Genomic DNA, 11,517 nt, shown 5'->3' on the forward strand with positions numbered 1-11,517 from the left:
AGTGGTCTGGAATATATACTTGAGGAAGGTTGAGGTTAATTTCTAAATGAGACTGGATTCTGGACTTCATGTTCTCAGTTTTGGGGGGGGAAAGGAGCTGAATGTTGGTGCAGGACTGGGTCAGTGCTGTGGGCTCAGAGCGGTGTCTGTGGCAACTGGAGGAGGCCAGCAATGGCTTCAGGGTGGGAGAGGGGCTGCGAGTGCTGGGTGTGGGTGAGCTCTGGGTTGAGTGCAGAGAGCTCTTGGCTTCCTTGGTGTTTCTTTGGACTGGCATTGGGTCAGTGCTGCGACGGGGGGCCCAGCCGTGCCTGCCGTGGGGCTTCCTGCTTAGCTGTAAACTTGCTGCGGCTTCTCTGCTCTGAGGAACCTTTCCTCATCGTTATGGCCAACAAGGAGATCCTCTTGGTCCGTACAGAGCTCGGCGCCGCTGTGCTTAAGGCGGAAAACCACGGGGAAGGCACCAACCAGGGCCACAGGACCCACCAGCCTCCCTGGCAGCCCAGAGCAGCCAGCAGGCTGAAGGGCGGCAAGGCCCCGGTGCTGCTCCGCCGCCGCCGCCAGGGGGCGCGCTGCAGAAGCGGCCACATTCCGGGGTTCCGCCCCGTGAGCCGCCGCGACGCGGCAGGAAGCGCCGCGCTCCGCCCGTGCGCTGCCACGACTGCCCCGGCCGCCGCCCCGTCCCCTCCGCCCTGAGTGACGTCGCAGCGCGCCTATGAGCGAAGGCCGCCCGCGCTTCGTCCAACGGGCTGCGGGCGGGGCGGGCTCCTCCCCGCCGAGTTCGCTGTTTCTCTTCCGCCGATCAAAGGAGACGCGGCGCGGGCGGGCGGCCCGTCGGAACTATGCGCGCGGCGCGCGGGCGACCATGCAATGGCGCTCGCTGGTGCTGGGGCTGCTGCTGCTGAGGCTGGGGCTGCACGCGCTGCTGGCGCTGCTCCCCGCGCTGGCGCCCGGCCTCTGCCTGCGCCTCCGCCTCCCGTTCCCCTTCCCGCCGCGTTCCGCCGCCCTCGGCCATCCCGGCGCCGCTCGGCCGCCTCCCGGCGGGGGCTCCTCGCACTGGGGTTCGTTGCGGGGCGGCGGCGGCGCGGCGGGGCGCGATGAGTACGAGAGGCGTTACAGCGCCGCGTTCACCCCGCAGCTGCGGGCACGGCTGCGCGACGCCGCCCGCGGCATGTTCGCCTTCGGCTACGACAGCTACATGCAGCACGCCTTCCCCAGCGACGAGCTCGACCCCCTGCACTGCTGCGGCCGCGGGCCCGACCGCGACGACCCGTGAGTGGGGCTGGGGGGGCCGGGCCGGGCTCCGGGAGGGGGGGCTCCGGGTCGGTTCGGCCTCTGCCGCTCCGAGCGGCGTCTCCGCGTTCCTGGAGCAGCCCGGGAGCGCCGCTCCCTCCCTGTGCGGCCCGTGCCGACGCCCGCCCTTCTGCGGCGCTCCGTCCCGCTGTCCGACCCGAGCCTTTCACGGCACACGGCGTCGGGCCGTCGCCTCTCACGCCGAAGCGCCTCGCCTGACTTCGCGTCGCGTGGCAGCGCCCCGGAGCTCTGCTGGCCGTGCTGCCTGACGCCTGACTCTTGTTTTACGCAGCTCAAATCTGAACATCAACGATGTCTTAGGAAACTACTCGCTAACGCTGATAGATGCACTGGATACCCTAGCGGTGAGTTGCCAGAACGCTTGGGTTTTGTTCCCACGTTCATGTCTGGGCAGAACACACGTTGCCCCAAAGAAATGTTAATTAGCAAGGAGGAAGGTCTGCTGTCACGGATGAGAGCAGTAACGGGCCGGCAGGGAACAAAGGTGTACAACGGCATCTCTGATATCTTCTCCAGCCTTCGGTATCTCCTAACCCTTAGCTAACCTTCACAGACTTTAATCTGTCCTCCAGAGACTTTAATTGCTTCTATAACTGCACTTCTACTGTATGATAGAGCTTCAGAGTTACTGCAGAGCCTGCTTGAGCTAAATTGAATCAAAAGCTTAGGAAGGAAGTTCAGAAGGTTAGCTGGAAGGACCAAACTGTATTTTGCAAATTAATTGAAAAGTATGCTAATGTAACTGAGATACAATGCCAAAGAGCATTCATGTTGCTAGTTAAAATCTGAAGGCAGTGACTTAACAGGATGTGGTCATGACTTTCTGAAGGGTTGAAGTCAGGTGGATGAGAAGCTCTGAGAGGCATGAGAAACTCCAGATGCCCTTGGAAATATGGACGTCTGGTCTGTTCTGCTCAGCTGTCAGCAGTGGAAATGAGGCTAGGAAAGTGGGAGTCTGTCACTGTTTGTTTGCTGGTTAGTTCCCAGGTGAGGGAAACTGAGAATCAGAACTAGCACAGAGCTTCTTTTAGAATGCTTATGGAACTGCAGGTGTTGTTTGCAGTGCATTTGAATTGAGGTGGGATTATGGTTGTGAATGACTGCTGTTAGGTAGTACTTTAGAACAGATTTTTGCAGGGAAGAGGTGAAGGATAAAAGGGGGGTGTAGCAGTGCATCAGTTTATTTGATGACCTCTTGAAGGTGGTCTTGCTAGGTCCTTGAACAATTCTCATAGAGTCCTTTACTCTGAGGCTGAACTGTGACCACATTAGAAGAAAAAAAGGGCCAAACCCAAAGCAACCCCCACTGTCCAACAACAATAACTTCTTGTTTTAAATGCACTTTTAAATGTCTTGTAATGGGCAGTGCCTGGGAAGTCTATTAGCAGGAGCTGGAAGGGCTCTGTTCAGGATCTGCGTAATTCAGCTGTTGGTCTAAAATGTGTGCTTGCCTTTTCTTCATTTTCCATCTTCTTTTGAAGCAGTGATTATGCATAATAATAATACTTTTTATTCATATAAAAGGTAATGGGAAATTCCTCCGAATTCCAGAAGGCTGTGAAGTTGGTGATTGACACAGTTTCATTTGACAAAGACTCAACAGTCCAGGTTTTTGAGGCAACCATCAGGTATGTAGCTCTAAATCAGAACCAGGCTTAAAGGCTCGCTGTGCATATGCTACAGATTCAAAACAAAATTGCTGGTAAGGATTTCTTTGGTAGCCTTTAGTACATAATTATTCCTTGGCTAAGTTTTTTTTCTAAGCATGCTATGGAAGTGTTGCATCTCTCCATGTTTGATATTATTTAGTGAGTCACGTGTGCTGTGGTGCAATGGTAGTTTCAGCTGTCTTTGGCTTTCAGCCTGCTACTTTCTGTCGTTCATCTTGCAGCAGGCTCAGCTCTATGCACCACAAACAGGCGGGCTGATGAGCTTGCATGTTTTGATCATCCTCCATGGATCTTCTGTTTGCTTTCAGTTTTGTTTTGTATGAAAAGCAGAACTTGCCTGCCTTAGAGATGGGTTTAAAGTAGCATCTGACATTGAATGGTTTCATTATTTGAACTGTGGCCTTAATCTGTTTATTTAATTGCTGCTTAACTTCACTAGGATTTTTGGGGAGGAATATTAGGTTTGGATATCAAACTTAATGTCATTTGCAGCAGTAAAAAAAAAAAAAAAGGTGGGGAATGTGATCTGTGCTTAGACTTGGTAGGGTAGAATGTGCTCCTGGGTGAGGTGAATTTTGCAGAACAAGATCTTGATATTTCTGCAGATGACAAAAGCAGCATGACTTCTGGATGTTCTCACTAACAAACAGTGGTGGAAAAAGATCTCTTTCTGTAGTGTCTGTAAGGAGCAGAAAGCAGTGCTGCTGTTAAATGTGCTGCTGGTGAGAGTTTAGCTGGAGAACTAGGTTCAGATTAGACTTAAAACCTGGAGCTCTTTTCCTTTCCCAATAGGGTTTTGGGCAGCCTGCTTTCTGCCCACATAATAATTACAGATGCCAAACAGCCTTTTGGTGACATGACCATTAAGGATTATGACAACGAACTGCTACACATGGCTCACGACCTCGCAGTGAGACTGCTGCCAGCATTTGAGAACACCAAAACTGGGATTCCGTATCCTCGGGTAAGTGAGCACGTCAGTGAAGAGTGGAGGGAGTTTAGAAGCAGCAGCTCTCCTGTCCTGCAGCTGAAGTTCTGTGCCCAGTTCGTGCAGCTGAGCTTTCAGCCTGCACTGAGTTGCCCTGAAATGGGGCGTGTGGAGGAACTGCAGTAAGCTGTGGTGAAATGAGTGGTATAAAAGTTGTTCCTCTTGCCTAGTAAACGTTTTCTTCAGGCTGTTTCCTTGCTCTGTGTACATTGCTGCCTATGGGTCAATAGTCATTTGTTTCCATGCTGTTTGGCTGGGATGTGCCCTGCCCTGTGCTTTCCACAGTAACAAACAGTGCTGTCAGTGAGAAGGTTGATGAGAAGTACAGCAAAGGCAAATGGTCTGGGAAAATACCTGTGCTGGAGACTTGGTACTAAAATAATCGTGGTGACCAAAGAAAATAAGGCTGAAATAATTGCTGTGTTGGGCTTGGATTTTGTCACTGTCTGGAGTGCTGCTCCGTGAGGGTTCCAGGATGCTACAGCATACCTGAATGCAGCACCTTCTGCTTTTAAACGCTCAACACATAAGAAAAAAGACACAAGTTCTAGAAGAAGAGTTCTCAGCTATGAAACGAATCCTTGCCTTACTGGTGTGAATTGCTGGGTTCAGCAGCAGTGCTTTTCTTCCAGACATGTCAGGTGTTAGGAGCAGGAGTTCTGCTCAGAGTGTGGGTAAGGCAGCTGATGGTGGTGTAACCTCCCTTCAGCATTTGTGCCATAGGGAAGTTGAGGAGCGTTGAAACTCTTGACTTGAGGAGTGCTGAAGTAGGGGAAGGAGTGCTTGCATCACTCCTGGGAGAACCTGAACACTTAGCAGGAGTGATGAAAGAGTGGCTTGAAATTTTGGAAAGGTTAGCAAGTGTAAGAATGACAAAAAGGAGGATTTCCCACCGTAAGGGTGATATTATAAAGCTGGAAGATGAATTTCAGGAATTTCCCAGGTTGGATGTGGCTCTGGGCTGCCTGGTCTGGTGGTTGGTGCCCCTGCACACAGCAGGGGAGTTGGAACTAGGTGATCATTGTGGTCCCATTCAACCCAGGCCATCCTATGATTCTGTGAGTTATGTGGCCAAGCAGCGATGTGCTGGTTCTGGTGCACTGCAAAAATCAATCAAGAAAGGCCTTATAATAAATGCAAGGCTGCAGGTCAGAGCACAGCTTCGTGAGGTGCAGCCTGCCTGGTTGCTGTTAGCACTTCCTCTGCTTTGCAGGTCAACCTGAAGAAGGGAGTTCCTCCAAACAGCAATAATGAAACTTGCACTGCAGGAGCCGGTTCCTTGTTGGTGGAGTTTGGCATTCTGAGCAGGCTGCTCGGTGATTCCACGTTTGAGTGGGTGGCCAGGAGAGCTGTCAAAGCACTCTGGAGTCTCAGGAGTAACAACACTGGACTGCTAGGTAATCTCTGAGGTGGAGCTGTATTGTCTGGCTGTATTAGAATGCTGTCACTCCACAGGTTTCGTTCCTGTATTAAAGACTTTGTTGATCTGTTGCATCTGTAGCTGTTAAGTCATGCTCTCCTTGTGCTTTCTGTTGGCTTAATAGCACTTCACAATTTCATTAGAAAAATGGATTGTGAGAGTCCTTAGGGCATGGGTTTCCAAAGACAAAATTGTCATGAATCTGAGAAATGAACCAGGAGGTCTGCGTTTCTCTTCCTGTTAATATGGTTGAGGTTGGTACTTAAAACAAGAGCAGGTGTATTCCAGCTCCTGGGATGAATGCACTGTAGCACTTGCATTGAATGTAATCTCTGTTTATTCCTCCTAAGGCTTTTTGGAAGTTTTGTATTCTGAAGTTCCTGTCTGATGCACTTAAGAATGTTAGACTAAAGCTTTTGTCTGTTCTGTCAGGAAATGTTGTGAATATTCAAACTGGCCATTGGGTTGGAAAGCAGAGTGGCTTGGGAGCAGGATCAGATTCGTTTTATGAATACCTCCTGAAGTCCTACATCCTCTTTGGAGAGAAGGAAGACTTAGAGATGTTCATTGATGCTTATCAGAACATTCAGAACCACTTAAGAAGGGGGTATGTTACATCATATGAGATTCATATCTCTAAAAACGTATATATTCTAGTAAGATATGATGGCTTATATAATGTTTGGTCACCCTCTAGAAAATTTCTGTTCTCTTCTTCAAAGAAGAAAACCTTATTTTTGTGGTAGTCACTGTGGAAAGAAAGCTATGGTCTGTATGGCACTGTTGGTGCAAAGAAGCTGAGCTGGTTACCATCCAATTCAGTAAACCCTAGGCTGAGAGAAGGCTGTAGAACTGTGAAGGCAATGTATTAAATTAACTAATGTAGTACTTCTTAAGGCCTGGTCTTACCTACTGTGCTTCTCGGTAGGGATTCTGCTGACGTAGCTGAAGGATATGATGCACGTAAATACATTTTCTGAGATCTGGATGGACTTGTCTGTGCTTTTCATGATGTCTTTGAGCCCAGCTCTGACAAACTGCAGCTTGTTCTCTTTGCTGTTGGCAGTGCTGAGAGTTGAACATGCATTGTGTTCTCATAAAACAGTGAGCGTTTACACGTGCTTATGGTTCCTTGGCAGTCGAGAAGCTTGCAATGAAGGTGAAGGTGACCCGCCTTTGTATGTGAATGTAAATATGTTCACTGGACAGCTGATGAACACGTGGATTGACTCTTTGCAAGCCTTTTTTCCTGGACTACAGGTAAAACAAACTTTATTTCTGTTAAAGACTGCGTGATGCAGTGGGCAGGTTCTCAGAGAGGCTCATTCTGATCCTAGCCTGTCAGTGAGGCTGAGCATCTCCTGAGATGAGCTTTAACCTGTGGCTTTGAACTGGCTGCTTGGTAAGAGAGAGCTCTAGGACAGCTCAGCCTCTGTGCTGGAATAACACTGCTTCAGTGCAGCGTTACGGCGTTGGAAGGCTTGGCCTCTTTATGTGAGCTTTGAGATGCTTTGTAACTTGCTCATGTAACTCAGTGTTTGTATGTGTGAGAGAGCAGTGTTTCACTGTATGACGTGTTCTTGTACACAGCGAGCAGTTTGCTGGCCTTCAGTATTAAGCATGCATGCTTATGGCTGTTGTCATACCTAGGTGTTGATAGGAGACGTAGAAGATGCTATTTGTCTCCATGCTTTTTATTATGCCATATGGAAGCGATATGGAGCTCTCCCAGAAAGATACAACTGGCAGTTGCAAGCACCGGATGTTCCCTTTTATCCACTGAGGCCAGAGCTGGTGGAATCCACCTATCTTCTTTACCAGGTACTTCATTACTCCCAGCTTACAGCTCGTGTGTTGGCAGAGATGACTTTCTTCAGTCGCTTTTTCCCCCCTGCAGTCCCTGCTGAGTACTGAGCCACTAGAACTTCGTGGTTCTGTATCTGCACTTCTTACAGAGAGGTCTCTGTTTCGGTGGTTGATTGTTATGGTGTGAAGTTGCTATGTTGCTTGCTTTGAAAGCAGCCTTTTTAATACATAAAGCGAAAGCAGGCTAAACGCCCTGTTCAAGAATAGCTGGCAGATTTTTACACAGAAGAGACCTTGTGACTTCTTAATAGAAATCACTGAAGTAAATGTAATTGCTTTCTCTGCTGTGTTATCCAGGCACGGTCTCTGGCAGCAGATGCAGTAAACTGAAATGGCTTTCTGGCTGTAGGAAAGCTGTCAGAGCTTGACTGCAGAGTTTTACTGCATTCTTGCACAGAGTCATCTAAGTCATGTTCCTATAAAGATAAGGATAGTGTAACACGTGAGAATCTGATACTGCTGTGCCTTTATGTGCTACTTTGACAAGATTTCCAAAATTCTGACTCTGCCTGTGTTTTTCTTCCTTGTTTAGGCCACAAAGAACCCATTTTACCTTCATGTGGGAATGGATATTCTACAGAGTCTGGAAAAATACACAAAAGCGAAGTCAGTCTTCAGTGTTGTTTGCCTTCTCTCACTGCTATATACATATCTGTTTTGTATAAATGCTCTATAGAATCCAATCTGCTAAATGTAGGTAAACCAGAAAACCCGATTCTCCATGAAAACCACAAGTGATTATTTATGTATTGAACAATTATATTTCTCATTTGAAAATGAAGTTTATTGTCCAGTGACAAATTTATATGCCTTCAGAATTTTACAGCTGCTCTTTAAAATCTGTTACTGATGATCGGTTGGCAAAAACTGGTAACATCATTATTTTCCTAAGGCTCCTGCAAGAGTAATTCTCACCTCATGGGCCTGTGTTGTTTAACTAACTGGTATCATGGCCTGTAAGCTAGGCTGCTGCACATCAGCTTTCTTTTCCAGCCAGCAGCAGGGAATCCTGCACATCTGTTGTGCATATCTGAACTTCTTGAAGGGAATAAGGGCAGGATGGTGGATCTTTGTTTAGCTGTGGGTGTTTGCCTTGCTTTCATAGCTGTAATGTCATATAAAACTGTAGTGTTCTGAAGTTAAATGGGATTTGGATGCTGTGTAGGGGTGTGGCTGAAAGAATGGTAAGTGTACTGTGTGATGGCTTGCAGCTTCATCCAGAAAAGTAGTAGGTAGCTCAGCAGCAAACCTTTTCTTGAGAGCAGGCTTCCAGAACTGTCTCTCTCATGTGGGGAAATGACCTGTTTATGCAGGGTAATTGGAGAGCACCTTGCTTCTTTGGAAGGTGCTGTTAATAAGTCTGCACAGTGGAACAGTCAGCCACAGTGCCATTCTCATCAGGATACCAGAAGTGTCAGTGCTTCCTGAGAAGAGACTTGTTTCATTTCAACCTGACCCCTACTGCATTGGAACGGTCTGAAGTTGAGAGGTACTTAGGCAGGAGTTCTAAGCCCAAACTAAACTTAAATCTTGCAGGTGTGGCTATGCTACCTTACACCATGTGGTGGAGAAGACAAAAGAAGATCGAATGGAGAGCTTTTTTCTCAGTGAAACATGTAAATATTTGTACCTGGTAGGTATGCAGTCATTTCAGTTACTCTCTTGCAAGTTTTGTGCACAAACACACCAAGAAGGCTGAAACTGTTAGAAACTGTGCTGGGCTCTGGGGAACCGGAGGTATTTAAGTGGCAGCGTGCAGCTCCTTTCTTTGACCCCACTCTAATCCTGGAGGTTTGGGCAGCTGCCTGGGCTCACTGTGCTGAAATGAAACAGCTGGCAGCTCTTTCAGGGTTGGAAGCTGCAAGGAAGGGGAGTAAGACTGAAGGTGGCTGCAGCTCAGCTGAGTTGCTGCTTGTAGCCTTTTTAGATGAATAGCAGCAGCCCTTCAATTACTCTCTATCAGGCTTTGGCAGTCATAGGAGAAAACATTTGAGCCAGCGTGGCTTAAGCTACTGTTCTCAATGTCCTTTACTATAAAAAAAGTGTGATTGAATAGCAGCAGTGGAATGCCAACTAAAAATGTCTGCATAGAAAGACATACAGCATAGAAAAGTGAGGGCAATTGAAGTCGTACGAGAAGTTTTGCTCTCTTCACTCCTGAAATATTAAAACTGTTTCTTCCCGTTTGCTCTGACTGTAGTTAGGCACTAAGAAGCACACTTTTCATGTGATCCTTCAGATGCATGACTGTGTGATCTGATGCATCTGACTGTTGTGACTGTGCTTTTTAACTTCTTAATGGGGGAACTTGAAAAACGTGCATGCTTAATTTACTCAATTCAGCTCCGCCTCTCTCTTCTTTAGTTATTTGATGAAGACAATCCAGTGCATAAGTCTGGAAATAAATATATGTTTACTACTGAGGGACATATTGTGTCTGTGGATGAACGTTTTCGGAACTCGCTGTGGCAGGATATCCTCCCTGGGGAAGAGGACAGCACAGAAAAAGTTAAACCTAACGAATTAAAGGCCGTCAACTTCAGCTCTAATGTAAGGTTCCTGTGGTGTTACTGGAGGGTTGTGTGCTGGGCTGGAGTGGGCAGTTGAAGAATGGCTTGGGGGTGGCACTGCAGGGTTCTGCTTTGTTTCCTATGTAAGCTCTAAATAGCCAAGCAGCTCCTTTGTTAAAACAAACCCTTGAGCATGGAAATGAACAGGTTAGGTAATGTGAGAGGGGTAATGCTGAAGGTGAATCCTGTCCTCTTTTGACTATTTTGTAGTAAGTAGTTTCTTTGTTGTTCATTTTGATATTTTTCCCTTCCACTTTTCCTTGCCCTTGAAGTTTTCCTTTGTTGCTGTGATGGACAGGGAAAAGAGCAGAGGGTGTGAGGTAAATAAAGGTGATTTCTCTTGAACAGCAATTGACTGAGTACAGAAGTATGGGTCCATTGCCCATCAACAACCAAAACAGTTATGTTTTTAATTCACATGTTCTTAAGTCTCTGCTGGTAGCTTCTAGCGTGGTTCCTTCTCCCCCCCTCCCCTGTCCTCTAGAAAAGGAGCATTTTATCTTAAAAAAAACCCAACAGCACAAAACATTCACAGTTGTCATAGTGAAGGAAATAGTGATTGAATAACAAGCTACAGCAGTTTGGCTTGTATTTGGAAACTTGCAGCTTGCTCTGGAGAAATGCTGTTTGCTGATGTTTGTGCTGCATGTTTGTAAAGGAAGGGGGAGAGAGCACTGAGAGTGCTGCTGGTTACAACTTCCTGTACTGGGAAGGAGGCTGTGGTCATCAATGCTGAAATGACTGCTATCCAAAGAGGATATGAATGGGATTGACATTTTGCAGGTTTTATTCTTAAAAATATTCTCATTTTGTTACCAGTGTAACAGAGTTCCGGATGAGAGGAGATATTTGCTGCCATTGAAGAGCAACTACATGAGACAGATCGATCGGATGGTGGGCTTGATCTGAATGGTTCTTCAGAGTAACTTCTGTCGTGTGTCAGGAAGAGCATGGGATTTGGCTCTGGACATTCCTCTTCAGCTACACAGCTGTGTGTGCTGCCAGTGGGTGTCCCTGTGCTTGTTAGTTTTCGATGATGGATATGAAGGGAGGTTTAATTCCCTTACGAGTTCAGTCTTCTGAACTATGGAAGCTCCGTGTGCCACCCAAATAGAGATCTCCTGTTTTAAGACTTCCAATGAAAAATGTTGAAAATGAAGGTTGGATATACTTCAAAAGAGGAAAAAGGAAAACAATTGGCATGTGCCACTTAGCTACCTCTTTGTAGCTGCATTACAGATTTCCCTTTGGAAAAGGGAGGGTCAGGTATTTAATTTGAAATGATTGTGGGGTTGGGGAAGGAATGGGAAAGTGCAATTTCTAACACCACGTTTAATTATGGGGTTATTCTGACCAGCAATACACAATCTGAAGTACTTCTCAGGTAGGGACCCACTGGCAGTGGGTTTTGGCTAAAACAAAAACGCTCTGTGTTGAACAGTATCTTGAAATCTCTTGATCACATAAGAAGCTGTCAGGATAAGTCATGAGATCCCTCGTGCACGGCTGAATAGAGCTGTGCAGTCACAAGGGCTGTAGCTACAGAAACCAGTAATAACACAAATTTGGTGCCTTCTTTTGTAAGGGAGTGTGGGGTGGGGTAGGGAGGGGGGGGCAAAACTTCAAAGCCACTCAGCTGTAGCAGCTAACCTCCAGTCACAGTGCCTGCCATGTGCCTGGTGCCTCTTCCAG

General features: G+C 47.3%; 1 protein-coding gene across 1 annotated transcript; it reads left to right on the plus strand.

Annotated features, from left to right (window-relative positions):
* Window positions 1-862: 862 nt before the first annotated feature.
* Window positions 863-10,734, plus strand: EDEM1 (ER degradation enhancing alpha-mannosidase like protein 1; the record flags this gene model as incomplete). The annotated part of the gene is made up of 12 exons (XM_079540114.1): window positions 863-1,269; window positions 1,583-1,655; window positions 2,836-2,939; window positions 3,774-3,945; window positions 5,183-5,366; window positions 5,822-5,996; window positions 6,529-6,649; window positions 7,040-7,210; window positions 7,788-7,861; window positions 8,792-8,888; window positions 9,620-9,805; window positions 10,645-10,734. The coding sequence occupies 12 exons, from the start codon at window positions 863-865 to the stop codon at window positions 10,732-10,734; spliced, it is 1,854 nt and encodes a 617-aa protein (XP_079396240.1).
* Between the last annotated feature and the right edge of the window lie 783 nt (window positions 10,735-11,517).

The sequence above is a fragment of the Tetrao urogallus genome (genome assembly GCF_951394365.1).
Source record: "Tetrao urogallus genome assembly, chromosome: 10".
Classification (NCBI taxonomy): Eukaryota; Metazoa; Chordata; class Aves; order Galliformes; family Phasianidae; genus Tetrao; species Tetrao urogallus.